The sequence below is a fragment of the Eublepharis macularius genome, chromosome 4 (assembly GCF_028583425.1).
Source record: "Eublepharis macularius isolate TG4126 chromosome 4, MPM_Emac_v1.0, whole genome shotgun sequence".
Lineage (NCBI taxonomy): Eukaryota > Metazoa > Chordata > Lepidosauria > Squamata > Eublepharidae > Eublepharis > Eublepharis macularius.
Window position 1 is genome coordinate 33,894,555 of NC_072793.1, and position 23,923 is coordinate 33,918,477.

Below are 23,923 nucleotides of genomic sequence, written 5' to 3' on the forward strand. Positions count from 1 at the left end.
ACATATGTTGTACTCAATAACATTATGGTCACTGTTCCCAAGTGGTGCAATCACATTTACATCTCTCACCAGGTCTTCAGCATTACTGAGGACCAAATCCAGGATCACCTCTCCCCTAGTAGGTTCTGTAACCATCTGTTCCATAGCACAGTCATTGAGACAGTCTAGAAACTCACTTTCTCTCCCCCGATTCGAACACCCATTGGCCCAGTCAATGTGTGGGTAGTTAAAATCACCCATTACAACACAGTTTTTTTGTTTAGCAGCCATCTTTAACCCTGTCATCATTTTATAATCCTCCTCTATTTTCTGATCTGGAGGGCGATAACAAACTCCCACAGTTAAGTTTCCATTTGGGCCCGTAATTTCAACCCATAGCATTTCCAGAAGCGAATCTAATTCAGTTACCTTCTCAATCTTACTGGAATGTATACCTTCTCTGACATATAGAGCCACCCCACCACCAACCCTTCCCTCCCTATCCTTCCGATATAATTTATATCCAGGAATCACCGTGTCCCACTGATTTTCCTCATCCCACCAAGTTTCTGATATGCCCACAATGTCTATGGATTCGCCCAACACTAAACATTCCAGCTCCCCAATTTTACCTCGGACACTTCTAGCATTTGTATATAAACACCTGTAACTTCCCCGGCACACTGTGCCTCGAGACGTAGTTAGGTCATCTGCACTGTTTGTCTCCATCTCAGTTGACAACTCTAATCTATCTCCCTGTAGAAGTGTTATACCTAGCCCTTCATCTCTCTGAGATGAACCATCCTGAACCAGAGACACTTTATCTCTTGTCGGCTTTCCCCTAGCATTTAGTTTAAAAACTGCTCTGCCACCTTTTTGATTTTAAGTGCCAGCAGCCGGGTTCCTTCTCGGGACAAGTGGAGACCGTCTCTCTTGTACAGCTCCCGCTTGTCCCAAAAAGAATCCCAGTGCCTAACAAACTTGAACCCTTCCTCCCTACACCATCGTCTCATCCACGCATTGAGACTCCTGATCTGCGTTTGTCTCTCTGGCCCTGCGCGTGGAACAGGTAGCACTTCTGAGAAGGCTACCTTGGAGGTCCTGGCCTTGAGTCTCCTGCCTAACAGCCTAAATTTTTGTTCCAAGACCTCACGACTGCATTTCCCAACATCGTTGGTTCCAACATGGACCACGACCGCTGACTCTTCCCCAGCACTATCTACCAGCCTATCTATAACACGCGTAATGTCCGCTACCTTCGCACCAGGCAGGCAAGTCACCATACGGTCAGAACGCGGTTGTGCCACCCAGCTATCTACTTGTCTAAGGATCGAATCACCAACTACCAAGAGCCTCCCTCCCGCCCCACCCAGGGATGGTTCCTTGATGCGAAAGGAAACCTGCTCACCAACTGAAGAAGAGGTCCCTTCTGAGGGCATGTTCCCCTTATCCTCAATACGGTGCCCTGATTCCACAAGATCCTCATTCTCCTTGACAACAAGAACGCTGCCATTTTTAGAGTGGGACACATCTGTCCTGTCCCTGAGAATCTTGTCCTCGTGCCTATCTAACTGTCTCCACTTCTCCAGGTCAGCCACCTTGGCCTCAAGGGTACGTACTCGTTCCCTGAGAACCAGGAGCTCCATGCAGCGAGCACACATCCAGGACTTCTGACCAGAAGGCAGATAGTCATACATGTGACACTCAGTGCAATACACTGGAAAGCCCCCAACCCCCTGCTGGCATTCTGACTTCATTATTCTGTTTTAGGAATAACACACTAAGAGGAAAGAAAACGGCTATGATCCCCCGGCTAAGAGCCACAGGCCAAGAGCCCTTTAGCTCTCGCCCTTCGGCTCGCGCCAAAGGCTCGCGCCCCTGCCCAGCAGTTGCCTTTTCAATGCAAAAGGTCACTTCCTGCTAAGCACAGGAGGTGAGCACAAAGGGGGGGGTGTGGCTTGTACTCCAGCAACCCCCAGCAGCCTTACAAACACACTCACCCTCAAACACAATCAAGCCCAAACACACTCAGCCTCAAAACTACACTCAAATCAACACAAAACTACACACAAAAAGCCCCAAAGATAGCACCATGAAACTGCTCAGACTATCAAGTTTAGTCAGACTTGTTTGTCTTTGTAGCAATTTAGCAAGTTCATAAGATGCACAGGGTGGGTTTTGTTTGCTTTAGTAAAGATGAGAAGGGGAGGGGCGTTTCAGTGGATAATACTGCCTGTGAAGAAACAATAGAGAGAAAGAGCCTGAAGAGGAGGGGAGGGAAAGATTAACAGAACTGGTAGAATTCATCCAGCGATCAGAAGACCCCAATTAGGGTTTCCAGGTCCCCTTATCCTTCCAGAAAAGAGGGAGGGGGAACCTGGCTCTTACCCTTTCACACATGCATACTCCCGGCAGACATGATAATGTCACTTCTGGAAGTGATGTCATCCCAGCCGGCAGGAGTGCACCTGCTGCATGCTGGCCCAGGAGAAATGATCCCATCATTTTAACTTTAGTGATTGGGGTGGGGGAGAAAAACTGGTTTCTCAAAGGTGGCCAACTTATTCTACTACTTCAGCCCTTCTTTAAATAAAGAAATATTTCTAGCTCTGTTTTTTAGTCTGGTGGGTTGGGGGTGGTGCATTGTTTGGTGTAGTGGTTAAGAATGCGGGACTCTAATCTGGAGAGCCGGGTTTGATTCCCCACTCCTCCACTTGAAGCCGGCTGTGTGACCTTGGGTCAGTCACAGTTCTCTGGAGCTCTCTCAGCCCCACCCACTACACAGGGTGTTTTGTTGTGGGGATAATGGTAGCATACTTTGTAAACCGCTCTGAGTGGGCATTAAGTTGTCCTGAAGGGTGGTATATAAATTGAATGTTGTTGCTGTTGTTGTTGCCCAAATATTGGAAGCTGTGTTGGGGGTAGGGTTGCCAATCTCCAAATGGGGACTGAAGATTCCCAAGATTACACTGCTCCCCAGAAAACAGAAATCAGTTCACCTGAAGAAAATGGCTGCTTTGGAACACGGACTCTGTGGCATTCTATACCTTGGTCTGGAGGCAGATAACCCTCCCTATGGCCCAAATGGTGAAAAGTAAGTAGGTCCATTCTACTTCAGAGAAAAAGAAATGGAGATGATATTTTTTGTCTTTAGCCATGTTGAGATTCACATGGAGAGTCATACTGAGTATACAGTATGTGAGCAGTGTAGTTGTTAAAACGTTGGTCTAAGATTGGGAAGCTCAGAGGTCAAATCTCCATTTAGCCATGAAGTTCACTATGTGATCTTGAGCCAGTTAGGTTCAGCCTAACCTAACTCATAGGGTAGTTGTGAGGAAAAAAAGAAAAGGGGAGGAAGTATTTCCTTTCCTACACAAATAAAATATTAATATATCTAATTCTCAGTCTAACCACATCTGAGGTACCAGAGACTGGAGCCATGAACAGACAAGATAGATCGTTCTACAACCTGAAAAACACTCCAGTTTTGCAGGAAAATCCAAAATATTTTTTTTAAAATGGGGGATTAAAAAACTAAAAAATAAACAAAAGGTACAGCAGTAGCTTTAAGAAACAGATGTCCTCACTCAGTGGCCAATGCTAGGCAATCACAAAAATTTTGCCAGCATTCCAGGCTTGGTTTGTGCCAGTAAAAGTCAGGAGGAGGGGGAAGGGCTCTTTCCAGGGCTGTTTTGGCCTTTGAGGAAGGACTCATTGGGACCAAGCCTGGCAGCAACCAACAAGCAACCACTTGACTTGCATTACTCACTTGGCCTGGCTGCTTGCTTCTGTTCAATAGCAGCTGCCCCAGAAAAGCCAGTATGGTGTAGTGGTTAGAGTTTTAGACTAGGATTCAAATCCCCATTCTGCCAAGAAAACTCACTGAGTGACAGGGTTGCCAGTTGCTAGGTCCCCTTTCCCTCCTGGTGTGTGTGTGTGGGGGGGGACCTTACATTTACTTTGATATCATTGTGCCCGGCAGGAGCATACCTGCTACATGCTGGCCCAGGACGTTTTTTGCCTCCCCACTGGCCAGGTGAGTGGCAGTAAAGGGCAGAGGCTGGAAGCAGGGGAGCCCCCACCCGGGGACCTGGCAGCTCTATGGAGTGGCCTTGGGCCAGTTACATATTCTCAGCCTAACTTTCACAGGAAGGGTTGGGTTGACCAGTAAGAGCACTGGGACACCTCCCAGTGGGCTAATGGCCTCTGCTACTGACTGGACTGGGCAACACTTGTGCCAGAAAGGCCTGCCTGAGCCTCACATGAGGTGGGGAAGATGGCGCCTGGTTTGCCTAAGCCCTGCACATGGCATGGGAGATGGCACCTGGCTGGCCCAAAGCCTGCATGAGGTGGGGGAGGTGGCAGTAGGCCTGGGCCAAGTTCATCCCTGTGGTGCTCTCCCCCCAGGAAATTGAAGACTCTACACCCCTGCATCAGGCTGGATGGTAGAAAATGGCAAGGGGAGATTTTTAGGCCGTAATCCTACAGGCTCTGTCTACATCCTATAGAGAATAATCTACTATGGAGAATACTCTATTAACCCAATGGACGCAGTTGATAGCAGTTGTATTCATAGTCTTCTGGGAAGAAGCAGCAAAACAAAGGTTCCATCCAATAGAAAACATCAAGACCAGAAGTTGAATAATGTCTTTCAGTAGAACATTTTCTGCTGAACTGTAACTCGCTCTATGCAGGGCTTCCCTTGGGTCTAACCCAGAAATTACAGTGGGTCCAGAATGCTGCTGCATGTGTCCTGATGGGTACACCATACAGGGCACATATTACTCCCATCCTGCAGTAGTTGCACTGACTCCCTGTCAAATTCCGGATTAGGTTCAAGGTTTTTTATTTTAACCTTTAAAGCCCTAAACGGACTGGGATCAGCATACCTGCGGGACCGTCTCTCCCCGTATGTACCCCAGAGAGCATTTAAGATCGACAAATAAGAACCTACTGGTGGTCCCTTGCCCCAGGGAGGCCCAGCTGGCTTCGACCAGGGCCGGGGCATTTCCAGTCCTGGCCCCAACCTGGTGGAACTCTCTTGTCAGAGGACACCCGGGCCCGCCAAGATCTGATATCCTTTCGGCGGGCCTGTAAGACAGAGATGTTCCACCAGGCATGCGGTTGAAGCCAATCTTTGATCATCTTAGGAGCCTCCCTACTGGTCTCCCGCCAGGAGGGCAACAAAATCATCTGCCCCCTATAAGTGCAGTCACCAGATTATTATAAACTGTGGTCCCACCCCATCCCTGCTTCTGTTCTATTCTGTTCTGTTTACATAATGATTGGGGAACTGGAGGGGGGCTGCCATCCGAAATGCTGTTTTACACATATTTATGGTTGTTTTTTGGCTTTTAACTATATTTATATGTTTTAATGCCTTGAGCATTTTATTGTAACTTGCCCTGAGCCTGTTCGCGGGGAGGGCAGGCTATAAATCGAATGAATGAATGTTTTACCCAGTATGTAGATAGAAGTTGAATGATATTGGGCTAAAAGATCACTCCTCCTCACCCATTTTGTTGTGTTTTTTGGCTTCTTAAAAAACATGTATCATTATGAATTCACACTGTTTTGTGTTATTTCATAATAAAGGTTTATTACATGGCTTTTGGATTTTGCTATGGACCCACACAGCTTCATCTTATCCTGTCCTCAGATGTCCTTAAATCAAGTTGCAAAGCGATGACTGCAGGATGGGGAGGAATAGGTAGATACTCTCTCCACCACTCCATAAATCCAGGAGAGACGCCTGCAACTTTCCCAAGGGGGCTATTTCAGGTAGAGATGGTATATACTATGGAACAGTTATATGACTGAACTAAAGGAGGAATGTGAATAGTGACAGCCTGTGCCACAACCAGGCATACACAGAAATCCACGGAGCCAAATAGTGGCACATGCTGATTATTATCAGCATTTAAAGCACCAAAAATATAGTTGCTTTACATGAATAAGAAAGAACCCCGTGGCGCAGAGTGGTGAGCTGCAGTACTGCAGCCCAAGCTCTGACCCAGTTTCCTGGGGGTAAAGTGTAGATGACTGGGGAAGGCAATGGCAAACCACCCCATAACAAAAAAGTCTGGCAAGAAAACATCGTGATGTGATGTCCCCGCCGTGGGTCTGTAATGACTCGGTGCTTGCACAGGGGACTACTTTTACCTTTACCTCTTTACATGAATAAGAATGTACTGAGTTTCTGTCTGCAAGCTCACTAAACCAAACAGTGATATTCATTCCCAATTATTTTATCTAAATACATTCTTATCTTTTCTCCCTGTTTTCCTCATTGTGTTGTGAAACATGCATCTTCTCCAGTTATGTAAAGAATGTTTAAACTATGTGATCTACCAAGCAGTCTGGCTTACAAACTGTATAAAGGAATATGTGACCATGCCTGCCATAACTACATGGCTGTTTTCCATCATCAGCACAGGAGGTGTGGCTTCAGTGGCAAGTTTGCATCATATAGTAGACTATGTATTACATGGAACTAGTTCAGATATAACTTCAGTGCATAATGCAGGACAAAAATCACAACGCAAGTTTTGCTTTTCTCTTATATGTAGAAGAGTCTTACCGAAGTTTGGCAGCTGAAACAAACAAAATATCCATTGCATTTATTAGAAAAAATAACTATTACATTATAGATCCAGAGGAGTTAGCCATGTTAGCCTGTAGTTGCAAAATAGTAAAGAGTCCAGTAGCATCTTTAAGACTAACCAACTTTATTGCATGCATGCATGCAGCTGATGCAGAGAGCTGTGGTTCTCGAAAGCTTATGCTACAACAAAGTTGGCTAGTCTTAAAGGTGCTACTGGACTCTTTACTATATAACATTATAGCAACAGAAAACAGCAATGTTTCAAGTTATCATGATTTTTTATTTTTCCTTATTTTTTTAAAAAAACTTAAAAGCTGTGCATTTTTCTATTTTTAGAAAAAACAAAAGCAAACACGAGCAATCCTGCTTGGTAATGACCACAACAGCAAAGCAATCCTCTCTGCAGCTATTCTACGGTACCTACCGATTATGCGCTGGCTGAATGTCGAACCATTATGTTTGAAGTGGGACTACCTCAGGAAGAATAAGATGTGGCCAGCCATCTAAATAAGCCCTCAATGCCCCCTCTGAAGCACCTAATCCTGCCTCCTGTGCCCCAGCCGCATGCTGGATTAGTAGGTGATACATTTCCAAGCTGGCACTGATCCATTTTGGCTGCCCACATACCCAACTAGCTTCCCAGTGCAACTAACAATTCTGCTTCTTTAGGGACAAGAATGAGCACGCACTGATATATTTAAGAAAGCTACCTTGAAGTTTCACAATCCCCACTGTGCAACTCAGTCCCTGAACTAGATTCAAAAATAGAAATTTAGGACTGGGGCTTTATTCAGACAAACAACAGATAACCAAACCAAAAACAAAAGCCTGAAAGGAATATAGTAGTGGATGGTTATGAGTTATTCAAGAAGAACCGAAGTGTCGTAGAGGAGGGGGAGGGGCACTGTATGTGAGGAAAGGGCCTGATTGTCAGGAAATAATGGAAGAGAATGACAAGGAGTTATTCTAGGGGTAGCTAGGCACTCTAGGGGAGTTGTCAGAGAGGCCAAGGCTCAGAATGAGCTGAGACTGGTCAGGGGGATTGCTACAACAAAAAGACGTTCTTTAGATACGTGAGGAGCAAACAGAAGGTAAAAGGGCAATACCCAAATTGCTGGGTGAAAATGGAGAAACTCTCTGACAGAGGACAAAGAGAAGGCAGAAAGGCTCAATTCCTATTTTGCCTCAGTTTTCTCCCTGAAGGAGAGAACAGGCCCAACCTAGACATGGCAGTAGGCAAGGCATGGCTTTGAGGCTGCTGGTTGACAAGGGCAGAGAAATTGTGGAGAAGCACCTTGCTGCACTGGACATGTACAAATCCCCTGGGCCAGATGGGGTGCGCCTGAGAGTGCTTAAAGAACTTTCAAAAGAGCTTGGGAACCCTTTGTCAATCATCTTCCAGGCCTCTGGGAGGACAGGTGATGTGCCGGAAGACTTGAGGAGGACAAATGTCACTCCAACCTTCAAGAAAGGGGAAAAGGATGATCCTGGGAACTACAGGCCAGTCAGCCTGACCTCTGTCCCAGGGAAGATGCTGGAGCAGATATTAAAGGTGTCGGTGTGCAAGCATCTGATGGACAACATGGTGATATGGGGAAGTCAGCATGGATTTGTCCCCAACAGGTCCTGTCAGACCAGCCTCATTTCCTTCTACAACTGCGTGACAGGCTTCCTCAATCATAAGAATGCTGTCAATGTAGTTTATCTGTATTTCAGTAAAGCTTTTGACAAGGTTCCTCATGCTGTTCTGATATGTAAACTGGAGGACTGTGGATTGGACTTTAGGATGGTTAGATGGATAGGGAACTAGCTGGAAAACTGCACCCAAAGAGCCGTTGTCAATAGGATCATGTCTGAATGGAGGGAGGAGTCCAGTGGAGTGCCAAAGGGCTCAGTTCTGGGCCCAGTGTTTTTCAACATTTTTATAAATGATCTGGACAAGAGTGTGCAGGAATTACTCATCAAATTTGCAGATGACACCACACTGGAAGGCATAGCAAACACCCTTGAAGATAGGGAAAGAATTCAATGAGATCTGAACACATTAGAAAAGTGGGCAGATTTGATTAAGATGTGATTTAACATGGATAAGTGCTGGGTTTTCCACCTGGATAATAAAAATACAAGGCATGTAAACTGGATGAGGGATGCACTTCTGGGTAGCTGTGTGTGTAAACAAGATCTTCGAATATGGGTGGATGGGAAGCTAAATATGAGCAGTCAGTGTGATGCAGCAGTAAAAAAGGCAAATGTAATCTTGGGGTGTATCAACCAAGGCATAGCATCCAAATCAGAGGATGTCATTGTCCCACTATATACGGCATTGGTCAGGCCCCACCTGGAATATTGTGGGCACTTCAGGAGGCCTCATTTCAAAAAGGATGTGGACAAACTGGAATGGGTGCAGGGGAGAGCAACCAGGATGATCAGGGGCTGGAGGCCAAGCCCTATGAGGAAAGACTGAGAGCAGAACCACAAGTGACAAAAGGCACAGATTGGACACTTGTCAGCTTCCCTCAAGTTTTGATGGGAAATGTAGGCAGCTTGGCGGAATGTTGAACAAGCGACAGTTGAAAAATCCATTGGACAGCAGTCAGAGAGCGAAGCTGCGAGACCAGGATGCCTACATTTCCCATCAAAACTTGAGGGAAGCAGACAAGTGTCCAATCTGTGCCTTTTGTCACTTGTGGTTCTGCTCTGAGGCACCTGGGAATGTTCAGTTTGAAGAAGGGGAGGTTAAGGGGGAGACATGATTGTTCTCCTTAGTTATTTAAAAGGCTGTCATTTAGGGGAGGGAGCTGTTCCTATTGGCAACAGAGGTTAGGACTCAAAACAATAGGTTTAAACTACAGGAGGGAAGGTACCAGCTTGATGTTAGGAAAAACTTCTTCACCTTAAGAGTAATTCAGCAGTGGAATTGGCTGCCTAGGAATGTGGCGAGTTCCCTCTCATTGGCAGTCTTCAAGGAGCGGCTGGACAAATACTTGTCAGGGATGCTTTAGGCCGTTCCTGCACTGAACAGGGGGTTAGACTAGATGATCTGTAAGGCCCCTTCCAACTCTGTTTCTATGATTCTAGGAAAAGGCCCAGGGTATGACCTGATCAATGTGTGATACAGCAACCAACCTCCCATAAAGCAAGAAACGAATCCTATTGCATCTTAAATATTAAATAATTTACAGTAGCATAAGCAGACCTGAGCACACTTTGTCAGATGCAGCTTGTAACTCAGCAGGTCTAGATCTCATCAGTGTGTAGACGAGAGTTCAGCTGGTTATCCTTAATATGTCATGTTTTGTTCCATGATGGAAAAAAGGAGCGATATAAATGTAAGAAGTCAAATAAATAAGTGGATTTGGGAGCTCACCTGTAAAGTAGGCATTGGCCCGAAAGAAGAGTGCATCGAAAAACAAATCCCTGACACAACTACAAACTGAGCATTATATTATAACAAGTTCTCTTACCGCTACAGGTCTGTTCCCAAGGAAGTTGAGGTCGCTGTTCTCTCCAAAGAGGTAGCCCTCAGGGTGTGTAGAATCAAACTTTTCACCTCCCATGATGAAGTGACTGGCAAAGTAGCTTCCTGAAAGAGAGGAAAGCAGAAAGAAATAGGAGCAAAGAAGGGAATCCAATATGGTTACACAGTCCCCACTTTCCTGGGCAGTAACAGTGCTACAGGATTTGGATGAGAGAGCATTAGAAATGTATCGTGTCTTTGTAGCATCTGTATTATTTATAAATAAAGAAGCAGAACTTGTGGATATAAAACAACACTCTTACAAGAGAGGCAACAAATGGACTACCCTAAATGGCACTCTTGACTACCCTACATCCGATCCCCAAGACAAACTGCTCCCCAAGGAGCTTTGCCCCCAACCATCTCACAGTTCTGTCTCTCTGCTTCTTCCTCCATCCATGCCAAATGCAAATATCTGTTTCTTCCATGCATACTTACAAGCAGGCCTTCTTCCCCTTACTTGAGATAAGAGACATCACTTTCTCCAAGTTCTTAAGGGTCTTTCAGCACAAGGGCTATCTGAAGACCACTACCTGCCTGATTCACACTGATGAAATGTCTATCACCATTACCATTCTTTGATCAGAGGTCTGCAATCTCACTGAATGTCATCTTAGGGAAAACCAGGGCTTTTTTTCAGCAGGAACATGGTGGAACGGAGTTCCGGAACCTCTTGAAAATGGTCACATGGCTGGTGGCCCTGCCCCCTGATCTCCAGACAGAGCGGTGTGGAGGGCAATCTAAACTCCCCTCTGTCTGGAGATCAGGGGGCGGAGCCACCAGCCATGTGACCATTTTCTACAAGGGCAACCCACTGAGTTCCACCACCTCTTTTCCCAGAAAAAAAGCCCTGGGCAAAACCATAGTGATAGATAGGGCTCAAAAACAGCAAACTGTATACTGTGGAGACGGTGAAGCATCACAAACAGAGAATCTAATATCTACCAGATATGGAATGTGATGTTACTAAAAACCATGTGTAAGTGTAAAAACCTGCTAGTTCCTTTGGTTATGGACAAATAATTGAAAAGTCATTAACTATAAGCTCCAAAACCAGAAGGGGAGAGGATGCAACAAGTCTGTTTGCAACATATTTTAATCTAGTATTTCCTTTTCCTCTACAAATATATACCTGACTTTTAACATTTATTTTCCCATCCTACCCCCATTTCTTGTAAAGAATGTCAAAATCCTCAAATTTTGGAGTCAATGTAAGGGATAAATAATAAATAACTTAGCACATGGACAGTTCTCCAAATGTTTAAAGCTTTTCACCTTTTTATAATCCATGGAACTATGCTGTAAAGTAGGCCAATGGCATTATCCCTATGTGGCAGGTAGGGAGCAAAGACTGACAAATAGGGAGGCAACCTAGTGAGTTCCAGATAAAGATGACATTCAAGCCAGGAACTTATTTGTAGCTCAGCAAAACAGATAAGATGATGACCAGGGATCTCTGTCTTTTAAAGGAAAATCACACACACATATACTCCAATTTGGATCAAGGGAGATTTAACATTTCAGCTTCCAATCAGTTTTGCTAATTCAAACTGGGATATTAAAGAAAAATGTGTCTCCACACACCCCGCCCTTTAAAAATGCTAAGCACAGAATGCCTGGTTTCAACTAATGAAGCCAAGCCAGGATTTGAAGGGTTAACACGCCTCTCCTTTCTCTGCGTGGCCCTGATCTAAATCAAAAGCCGCGTGACATGCAATTTACCTTTTACAGACAAACAAAAGTTTGTGATCTTTATCACACCACGTTTGCCATTGCATTCTTCACTTTAACGACAATATTTGAGTCACTGGCTTACATACAGCAATGACTGTTACACGTTCTTACAACATTCCAGCTCATGATAACAGGTGCTTTTCCTCCAGCGAAACATTTTTCACTGATGCACTCTTATATCCCATTTACTAACAATCTGTTGACAAACAGCCCAAAAACTTCCATTCAAGGAAACTACCTCTTGTACCAATGGTACAAGTGTCTGTCTGTTCTCTGAGCTGTCTGAGGAAAAGATGCATTTTCCCCAACAGGGTTTTAGCCCTGCTACTCTGGTCAACTGTTACATTCTCAAAATGGAAACCCTCTTGCGACTGCCTGAATTGCCTCCTTCATGCTGGGAATTCAGAATACAGTTGTGCTAAATTTACTTGAAGGAAACCGTCACAGACATTTGTTTGTCTTGATCAGGAAGAATTGCCATTCTTCAGACCTCCCTCAGCATTAACCAGCATCTTTCATATAAATCAATTGATATCCTCAGGGCTTGTATGTATATAAGAAACCATTGCCCTTGGGTCAGATACGAAGACTTCACTCAAATGGTAATCCTTCAGATATGCCTAACTTTTATTCCTTTGCCTTTATTCCTCCTGCTGAATTTGTCTGAAATGAGAGGATGACTGTTTTAACACATTTCACCACAACACACTGTGGCAAAGAGAGAGATGAAGTGTCTTCTGGACATATAACAGACCTAGTCCAAAGACTGTCTTGGAAAAGTGGGTTTTCCAGGTGACAAGATGGATTTTCTCAGGAGTAATCTCCATATTGTGGAATTCACTCCTCCCTGAGGTATGCTCATTTATCCCCTTCCTGGGAAAATGTAAAAACCTGTTTTGGTGTTTTAAATCTAAGTATGTAGCCTGAATCTCTATGATAAAGTATGCTTGATATATACTGTACATATATTTAAAAAATTGCAGATTACTGTTCAATTTTTTAAAATCTTAACTTCTGAAGCAAAATGCCACAGTTCATGGCAGTCCCTCTCTAAAAGCATTCCCAGGTTCTCATCTACTCCCAGAATCTAGGAAATTGTATGAGTTCACCAGATATTACTACAAGACTTGCAATATAAAATAATAAAGCCGGCAACACCCTGCAAGCTCCGTAAAGAATTTAATCAAAAATATAACAAAGTTATCTCTACAGCTCCAGCTCCCTTCCCACTAACAGTCAGTAACAGCTACAGGAATCTCTTCCAAGAGAGATTCCTGCCCCCAAACTGTTGTTTAAGGCAACAAATATACTCTGATATCTATACCCTCTTACCCTCTAATATACCTTTAAACAATTCAAGGTTTTAATAGTAAAAAGGTCAAATGAACTTTTAATAACTTCATCAATTCCAGGCATACCAGGAATATAGATAGCCCTTGGGAAAGAAGGCTTGGTCTTTAGTAACATTTTATTTCAGGGTAGTAGAAGGAAGGGGGAGAGAAAAGAGAGAAATGTGGTCACAAAGCCCCCAGGTCTTAAATCAGAGTAACTTGTTAAGAAGTTACACAGGAGCAGTCCCATTTTTGTCCCCCATTGTATCATGTCAAGGAGTACAGATACTGCCAAAGGTAATGCAACTGGAGAATAAGTGACAGCCAAAAGAACAGAATGAGTCAGCTAAGTAGCCAAGGGCCCCTTATGACCGTACCGAGTGCTATTCCTGTGCTGCCACATCATGTAGGAGAAACCCACAAGATGGATCCTTCAGTGTCTCCACTGTTCCCATGAGGGCATTGCTGAGATGAGAAGGAGCACCATCAAAGGTCCTCCCCTCAGAAGCTAGGCCTTGTGGCATGGCGCAGCAGGGAGGACAGACACAGCAGCAGCACCCATGCCACAAAAAGATTTCCCAAGTCACTGAACAGATTATTAAGCAACAAAAAATAGGAGAGTGCTATAATGTATACAAACTGAGAAACCACTAGCTCAAAATTTGTCTTTCCTTTAAAATCACTAATTGGGCCTTAGGGGAACTAGTCTCTCCACCCTACCTTCCTCACCCCCACCCAGAGAATTCAACATGGGGAAATAATACTGACCTAGCTTAACAGATTCCTGAGGTCATGTATACAAAGTACTTTGAATATTCTAGAGCAGAGGTCCCCAACATGGTGCCTCTGGGCACCATGGTACCCAACAAGTTTTTTTTTTTTTAATTTTAAGAAAGTGAGCAGAGTCAGGTGGGACTTTTGACCATTAGGGCTTCTGATTGGCCATTGAGGATAACATTGGAAATGCTGATTTTCAAGAAGTTGCTTCAGCAGCAGCTGCCACCACAGCACAAGAGTCTCACTGAGTCACTAAAGATATATGCAAGAAAACATTTTTAAACAAAAGTTTATTTTAAAAGGCATCCTGTTAAACAGAGCTTCTGCCTAAAATGAAGAGTTATGACTGACCTCACTCCTTGACATTCTTTGGTTGGCACTGCCACTTGCAGCAGCCATTTTGTGCTTGCACCCACCATACTGTGTCAGAATTCTAAAGGCGTCTGGAGGCTTTAACCACTACACCAGGGTTTGTGCCTTAGATTAAGTAGTCTTTTGCCTATCAAAGTTCATGTCACAATAAGTTTTTCTGGTCTTGAAAGCATCACATGACACTGCCTTTGTTATGGAATTACATACATGGTTACTTTTCGAGAACTGTACAGATAATTCAGGTTTTGCCTTTCCCTGGCTCCTAAATTAGGGACAAAACCCAATCACCACAGGATGGCAGCTCTGCTAATAATATTATTCTCAGAGACAAGGAGTAAAAATTAAACACTCCTTTTTAAAAGAGAGAAGATATATTCCTGACCTGTTTCCAAACTGATTTACAAATGGAGAGGTGCATGTTGAAGACAATTATTAAAGGTTGCATTTAAACAGCTAAGTATATCGCTCCCCTCCTGTCTTCAACTCAAAGAGAACTTAAAATCAAGAATACTCATAAATGACATCATGGGCATTTGAATATTTGCTTACATAGGCATTCATAATTTGTTTTTAAAAACTTTACAACTTTTCTGTTTGGTCTAACTACTCAGCATGGTAGGTCACTATTGCTTCCAGTTTATAGACTAGGAATAGCCACAACCAACTAACAAGCATAAAGCCACATAATGAATCAATGTGACAAGGAGGGTGAACTCTCTGTCTACCCAATGGACAAGGATGCCAGACCCCTGCTCCCCACACCCTGCCTCCACTTACCTAACCAGCGGGGGGTGGGGCGCACCTTCCGTGCGCACTCCCCCGTGGTGCTGCATGCTCCCGTGCACAGCAGCAACCAGGATCGAGCCCATTTTGGCCCAGATCGGGGCCTCTGTGGAGCACGGGAGCACTCCTGCACTCCACAGTGCCTCAAAACGGACCCGTTTCGGGTGAAATCAGGCTTCTTTCGGGCCCATTTTGCCAAGGATCGGGCCCATTTTGAGCCCCTGTGGAGCCTGGGCATGCTCCCAGGGACCACGTGATGACAACACTCCCGAAGTGACGTCATTGTGCTTGTGGGGGCGCGCTTCAATCACGCACACACCCCTCTCCCCCAAGGTCAGTGCCAGGCCCCTATCCCCCTCCAGGAGGTTGAGGGGGCCTGCCAACCCTACTAATGGACCAAAATGGATGTTGAAGTCTCAATCATTTTCATGTGGTGCTGCATTATTTAGCCAGTTCTGTGAATGTCCCAGCCTTTATCTGATCATGACTCTGTCTGCACAGCCTAGCACTAGATATTCGTATTTTCTGGACCATCACTGAACTCTATTTATCCTTCTTTGGAAGCTGCCTTGGATGCTATCTTCTGCAGAATGCCTGCAGAAAGGCAGTACATAAATTTTACAGATAAATGTACCCCAAAGGCTGGTTCAGTATGTGCAAGTCTATGGAAAGAACCCTGGTATATATTACAACAAAACAACAAAAACTTATTATAGTTCAGCACTTTATGTTGGTGCTACAAATGACTTTTCTTACTGCCAAGCAGCAGAAAGGTAAACACATTTCCAACCAAAAACGTTATACCGTGGACCAGGCACCAAAACAGATAGATGTAACTCTTCATTTAGGAAGATTCTGCTATCAATTATTGATGTCTGCTGCTTTCTGGCTCCATTTTTTTCCATGTGCATAATTTATAGGGATATAGAGCTGCAGAGAGAGAAAAGTAACTATCTGAAAGTACAGTACCCAATTTATTCCTTTATAGCTTACCACAACACTCACAAGCACACTACTAAAGGGGCATGAGAAGGGCAACACAATATATTTTTCTAATGAAACATAAAAAGGGTTCTAGAGGGTGGGACTACATTTAAATAGCAACCTACTCTAATCTAGAAATGTTTTTCTTAAAAGTGGGCACACCTACAGCAATCAACAGATATGGTGGTGGAAAGTACCATCAAGTCACAGGCAACTTACAGCAACATATAGGGGTTTGCCATTGCCTGTCTTTGTAGAGCAACCCTGGACATCCTTGATAGTCTCCCATTCCAGTACTAAAGAGGACCAACCCTGCTTAGCTTCTAAGATCTGACAAGATTAGGCTAGCCAAGGTGATCCAGGGCTGAATCCACACTTCCCTACCTTCCGCTTTTCATACGCAATAATTGCGCTGGATTCTATCCCGCAATGTCCCGAACTGTGTTCACTTCCCCTCTCTTACTGCGGCAGCATTGTGCTATACTTCGTCCACATCCCTGGGAGAATCACGCAATACGGGGAGGGTTTAGATCTGCCGTAGCCGATGACGACATGTACTTAAAAAAAAAAATTTAATACCAGATTTCCGTTATAACAATTTTTTGCTCAATTGCTATGCTGAGGCCACACCCCCTTTGATGCCTGCGATTGGTCAATGTTGTTCTTTGCCATTTTTCTAGATATCCATTGGACCATTTTTCTGGTGGGCAAATTTGAAATGATATTTAAGGTGGGGGCGATCCAAACTCACTTTGTTGGATGTTAGAGGTGGATGTTGGTCACCACCTTGGCTCCGAGGGAGACAATTTTGTTTCTCATTGCGGGACATTGGTGGGACAGAGGTGTTCGCTTGGCCAATTACCACAGACTACTGTGTTACCACTCAACTATGATTATAGGATAGCGATTTTTCGCTATACCGATCATTTCAATATTTATTTATTTATTTTAAAACCTGGAAGGAGTCAACCTTTGCAGCCACAGACATTACCTAGGCTCTCCTTCGGCAGTAAAACATAATTCACTGAAATAAAAATGACCCCCCCCCCCCGATGCCTCCACGGGCATTTTTCAATGGGATTGCGCAATAGCACTAGGAATGCCCCCTTTTAAAAAAATAAACAGGACGGGGGTGCGGGCATGCCTTGGACAGAGTTGGAACCATAAGAATTGCTTTGCAAAGAGGGATGGTGTTCCGGAAAAGCAAGAAACAAGAAAGTGGGGGTGGTTAAGAGGGGGTGGTCTCTTTGTGAAGTGCTTCTATTTGTTCACATCCATGGTGAGAACTGCTCAAGAGAAGCATCTGAAAGCATGACAAACTCATCTGAGGCACAGTACAACAGACGCGAAAGAATGGCGGGATTGAGGTAAGAGTATGTGAACAGCCCTGAGAAGCGCATAAATGCTGGGGAAGATGCAGCAAACTTGAAGTGTGTGGATTCGGCCAGTGCTAAGGAAATAGGTGTCTGTATTTGCCCCAGGTCAGAGCACCAACAGATATAGGTGACTTGATACAGTGAGACATTTGTTTTCTGTACTTCTAACAGCTGTGGCAAAAGGGAATTTTGACAGGTGCAGCATTGTGCTATGAAGTATGTGTGCACCCATGTAAGCTATACTTATCAAAATTCTGTCCTCTGCACAATTAAAAGAGCAAGCACTCCAATCCTTTATTTCATCTGCTTAGCCTAAAACATATAGCCTTACTTTCTAAAGTTCTTTATTGAGAGCTAAAGGTATATTAAGACCTGCAAGTGGACTGCACACAAAAAGAACATTTGGCTGGCAAAAAGCTGCTGTAATTCTTCTATAGTTTGTGCTAGAAGTAATTTAGTCAGTTTGGTTTTCAATGCTGGTGACTAGAGATGGGCACGAACAGTAATACGAACTTTAAAAAGCCACAAACAGCCCACTCAGTTGTTCATGAACAACCTGTCCATGAGGCCCCATTCTACATGAACAGGTGGTCATTGCAAGCCTCGTTCCTTTCAAGTGTGGAGCTCCAAATTTGTTACAAGGAAGCAAAGAGCAGGAGGGAGCGGGGCTCCCAGCTCTGGTTTTGCAGACAGTGAGGGAGAGACAGTTGCTGTTGGCATTTTGAGAGAGAGACAGGGAGAGTGCATTGGAGCTTGAATTTTCTTTGTGTGTTGTGGGATAGGGATCTACCTCTTCAAGTTCCAGGGCTGCTGCCAGGCTCTGGGCCAAGCTATTATTTATTACTGGTACCTTTCCTGCTGCCTGCTCAGGTAAGCTTTCTGGGAGTGGTGTGGTAGGGATCTACCCCTTCAGGATCCAGGGCTGTTGCCAGGCTCTGGGCCAAGCTATTATTTATGATTGGTACATTTTCTGCTGCCTGCTCAGGTAGGGGTTCTGAGAGTGGTGTGGTAGGGATCTTGATGGCTGGAGGAGAGCTTGCTGGCCCCCATGAACAACGAACAATGAACATGTTTGTGAACAGGTCATGTTCGTCATTGTTCATTGTTCATGGATGGCAACGAACAACGAACACCATGTTCATTTTTTTTCTGTTCGTGCCCATATCTACTGGTGACACAGGTGATTTCATCTTGATTGATGGCATGATCCAAGCCTTTTAATAGTGTGATAGTGAAATAACTGAGCTATCAACTACATAATCTTTGGTCCAAATCCTACTTCTCCCAAGGAATCACTAAAAAGGTAAGCAAATGTAATGAGGATAATAGTGCCCACAGAGAGTTGTTGCAACTTGCATTCCTTGAAGTAATGAATGGAATTTCCCAGAACACTCTAAATTAATATATAGATCAGTTTCAGGTGGGTAGCAGTGTTGGCCTGTAGTAGAAGAGTAAGATTTGGGTCCTGTAGCACCATAAAGACCGATCAGATTTCCAGAAGATGAGCTTTTGAGAGGCAAAGCTCCCTTCATCAATGTTTTCCAACCATGGTTCTTCAGGACATCAACAGGAGTTTCGCAAGAAATCATGGAATAATAATTTTAAATACCATGAAAAATCCCAAATATACCAAATAGTGTGGTTATTAAGGTCATATTTAGTTGTATTTACTGAAAATAAACCTTTATATTGACACTGGATGTTAACTTTATTTTAATGTTTATTTTTATTTCATACTTTGATATTTAAAAAGATTTGATATTTTTAAAAGACAAAAAAAACCTTCAGGTTTTTTTTATGACACAAAGTGACTTGCATACACACACGCAGAGAGCAGCTCTTTACAAATAAATTTTCTTGACAATAATTTAGCAGTAATTGAATTTTGCATCCTGCCATCATTTTTTTCTAGCCTGTAAATGTTTTTATAGATAGAAGTTCCTACATAGAAAGAGGGTGACAGATATAGAGGCTAAACCTTACCCAGCTGGTTTCTTGTACTCACCTTGTGGACAAAGATTTGGATGGTGTGATGGATTGCATTTGAAAGCAGGTTTCCTAAGTGCAGCAATCAGAGAGTTGGGAGGGAAATAGTTAACTCTTGCTTGGAATGGAGAGCTTGAGTAACAGACCACTCCCTCCTCTCTGATTGGTCAGTTAGAACCCAGCTGAAGGGCTGACAGTTGGTTTATGACAGGAGGTCATAACCCCTCTCTATACTGCCTTGGTCAGGCCACACCTGGAGTATTGTGTGCAGTTCTGGAGGCCTCACTTCAAAAAGGATGTGGACAAAATCGAGAAGGTGCAGAGGAGAGCGACAAGGATGATCAGGGGTCTGGAGACTGAGCCCTACGAGGAAAGGCTGAGGGCCTTGGGAATGTTTAGTTTGAAGAAGAGGAGGTTGAGGGGGGACATGATTGCTCTCTTTAAATATTTGAAAGGCTGTCATTTGGAGGAGGGCAGGGAGCTGTTCCAGTTGGCAGCAGAGGGTAGGACGCGAAGCAATGGGCTAAAACTACATGCACAAAGGTACCGACTGGATATTAGGAAAAACTTTTTCACGGTCAGAGTAGTTCAAAAGTGGAATCAGCTGCCTAGGGAGGTGGTGAGCTCCCCCTCACTGGCAGTTTTCAAGAAGAGGCTGGATGAATACTTGTCAGAGATGCTTTAGGCTGATCCTGCACTGGGCAGGGGGTTGGACTAGATGGTCTGTATGGCCCCTTCCAACTCTATGATTCTATGATTGTTCAGAAAGAGTTTGAGAGTCTGACAAGAGAAAGGCAGACAGATTCCCCTCTGGAGTGAGGAAAGAGGAAACTTCTGCCGTAACTGCCTTAACTGTATCATCACTGTCCTGAAGAACTCTGTTTAAGAATTCTTAGTATAAGTGTCAGCAAAAGCTAAAGCCCATTTGACATAGACACCATAGAACTAGGAGCAGGGCTTTTTTTCAGCAAGAACGTGGTGGAACGGAGTTCCATCACCTCTTGAAAATGGTTACATGGCCAGTGGCCCCGCCCCCTGATCTCTAGACAGAGGGAAGTTGAGATTGCCCTCTGCACTATGCGGCGCAGAGGGCAATCTAAACTCCCCTCATTCTCGAGATCAGGGGGTGGGGCCACCAGCCATGTGACCATTTTCGCCAAGGGCAATTTAAACTTTAAAAAACTCCCCCCTTGTTCCAGCTGACCCAAAGTGGTGTCATTGTGCAGTCCTGAGTTCCATCACTGAGTTCCACCACCTCTTTTCCCAGAAAAAAAACCCTGACTTGGAGTATGATTTGGCAAGAGTGATTGGGTAGTAGGTTAGACTCCCTTTCAAACCAAAAACAAGAAGGGTTATATCTTCGTAGGAGAAGATGATTAATTCCTGCCCAGTTTCTAAAAGGGAGTTGGCTCTGAGAAGGCCCCTGGATCTGTTGTGAACGGAAAACTCTGTGAAGAAACATTGTTAGTGTAAATAAAGTACTGAGTAAAACACCTCTCACTGCTAAGAACCAAGAATATAAGAAACTAAGCTTCAAGGAAACTATTTTGCCTGTTACTCAGAGTGTACTACCATCAAAATTTTACCTCAGTACTTTCAGTCCCTGACTACACTTATTCAATTCCTGCCTGTTAAGTAAAGTTATTTCCTTTTGAACATTATACAGTTTCCAGTGCCATTTCCAACAAAAAGGAAGATGGCTCCTGCTTCTCCCCATCAATTTCCTGGGCTGGGCTAAAAAGCCTGCTTGCAAGCGGCAGGGCCCTTTAAACGGCCCAAAGCCCACAAACCCCCAGCTTTGCAGCAGCATGGAAAGAGGCATTGCCCTTTAATATGAACCAAATGGAACCAGTAGACCAGTTCTGTGGAAGTTCGTGGAAATGAGCTTCCACGAACCACTGGTTCGTGACCCACGAACCGGGCTGGTTCATGGGGTTTTTGGGTTCATATTCAGGTTCATGCCCATCATATTCAGGTTCATGCCTACAAGTTACCTGTGTTGCATGTTGCACATCCTACATTCACCAGTGAGTGAAATTGTAGCAATTAACCTCTTAACTTTAAAATCATACAGAGACATCAAACCAATGAAAAGGGATCTCTCAGAGGCATACTTGAATTTTTAGAAACATTTCAGCCTCCGCCTCATTTATGGTGGTTTTTTCTGGCAAAGAAGCAGTTCAAAACAAAGACTTCACTCCTCTAGCCACATTTTTTAAAAAAACTGCTGTGGCTCAGGGTTCCCCCCCCCCAACCAATATTCCTGAAACTGAACGTGTTTTTTTCCAGTTCACAACGTAGATGCTCCATGTCAAGTTTCATATTGATAGGACAAGTCTCAGTTTTATGAGCAGAACCTGCATGCTGTATAAGACTGCTGAAATTTCACTCTGTCTGTAATGAGGAGTTGAAACAGCCCTCTCTCTCAAATATTGTTTTGAAACAGGAACAACAAAGCATATAAGCCGAAGACAGACATTTTGAAAATACAAAGACATTTCTGAGACTTGTTTGGGCCTTTGTTGCAATATGTGAATGGATCTATAAACTGATCTTCAATAGAGGTGAGATCTTTTTCAGGCACCTAGCATCTTCTCTTCAAGTTACTTCATAATCATTTGAACCATGGCACATAGACTAACATAAAGCTCTGGATTAGAGATGGGCACGAACCTAAATACAACCCAAAGAAACCCACGAACCAGGCTGGTTCGGGATTCGCAAACCAGCGTTCATGGAAGCTCCTTTTCACGGAACTTCCACGAACTGTATACTGGTTCATTGGGTCGTATTTACAGGGGCAGTTTAAATGGCCATTTCCCCAGGGAAATGGCCAAGGGCAGGTCCCTTTAAACTATCAGCTGGCAGGCGGCAAGGTGGATCCCCCTGTCACCTGCCAGCTGATAGTTTAAAAGGACCTGCCTCGGCAGGTCCCTTTAAACTGCCCAAACCCTAGCCCCCTACCCCCTACCCCCCAGCCCCACACTTACCTTCCCCTGCGGCGCAGCATCCTTCCTCTCCTCCTGGGAGGGGCGAAGGCCATTTTTGGCCTCCTCTCTTGCTCTGCGCACCCACAGGGCAGCTCAAGAGGCCAAAAATGGCCTCCCTGCCCCTCAAATGGCTGTGAGGGGCAGGGAGGCCCTTTTCGGCCTCTTCCGCGGGCCCTGCGGGCCCCCAGGGATCCCCCCTGCCGCCTGCCAGCTGATAGTTTAAAGGGACCTGCTGCTTGCAAGGCAGGAAACGGCCCTTTAAACTGTTCAATGCCCCTTTCCCTGCCACTGTTAAGGCTGGAAAGGGGCATTTAAACTCCACGAACCACGAACTGGTTCATAACTGGTCCAGTTCTGTGGTTCGTGGTTCATGAAACCCACGAACCTCCTAGTTTGTTTGTTTTTTTTGTTCCGTGCCCATCTCTACTATGGATCAATGAATGCCTGAGAGTTTTCTCCCTTCTTCAAGATTGCTTAAGTGAGAGGAAGACAATCTGTACCCTAGTAGCTACACTCTGTAGCCATCATCTGCTACTCACCCACCACTGAGTGCTGTGAAAGCACAGCTGACATCTTCATTCATTAATCACTAACTGAAACATGAGATTTAGTCTAATTAGATATTGATCTGACCTATGAAAGATAGTTGGCATTGGCATTCCTTCAGTGATCCCTCCTCTATTTCCAATGTGTTAACTGTTGTTTTTGTCTTTTGTAGTTATTTTTAATTCTAGTCTTAAATTGTTTTAATGATACATTTAAGCGTTGGTTTTAATGGCTTTTAAGAGGATATTTTAAATTTGTATGTTTTATATTTACCATATGCGTTGGGGGCTACGTGAGGGCAGGGTAAAAAAATTGTTAATAACACAAATATTTAGCATTAATGACAATATGTATTTCTATTTGTAGCTGGTCCAAATACCAGCACTAAACAGCTGGGTACATTTATGGGCACACAAAAAAAACCCTAAAAATGCAAGATACAGCCAATTAAAATGCCTTCCAGCCTGCTTCATCAAGGTCCCCAGATGGCGGGGGGGCGTGGCTTCGCAGCAAAAGCAAATGGCCGCCTAAAGCTGAGCTCTGTCTCACCCTGAGCCCTTTAAACAACCTAACAACTGTAAAATGAATGCTATGAACAAACAAACAACAGAAAAGAAGAAAGCAAACAGTAAGGCTGCTAAAAAGCTTCAAGATTTTTTCCTGGTCTCCCAAACACCAGCAGCAGAAATCAGAGCTGAAAAAGACACACTCAAAATGGCTGCCGAGGAAAGCAGAGTAAGTAACTCTTCATCAGACTTAAGCTTACCAGCCTTACTTCAAGCTATGGAGTCTAATATCCTTCAAAAAATTTCCAATTTAACAGAGCAAATTGCAGAAATTAAAATAGACATTAACAAAGCAGTGCTAAAAGCTGAAAATGCAATGGATCTTAGCATTGCCTTGCAAAGAGATGTGCAAGACTTACAAAAAGAGAATGACTACAT

At 44.2% G+C, this 23,923-nt stretch overlaps 1 protein-coding gene across 1 annotated transcript in view; it reads right to left on the bottom strand.

Annotated features, from left to right (window-relative positions):
• RNF157 (ring finger protein 157) overlaps positions 1 to 23,923 on the bottom strand; it is a 120,481-nt gene that overhangs the window by 67,652 nt on the left and 28,906 nt on the right. Inside the window, exon 2 of the mRNA XM_054975222.1 lies at positions 10,048 to 10,166. Within this exon, the coding sequence (XP_054831197.1) occupies positions 10,048 to 10,166 (119 nt within the window). The remainder of the gene's footprint in view (positions 1 to 10,047; positions 10,167 to 23,923) is intronic.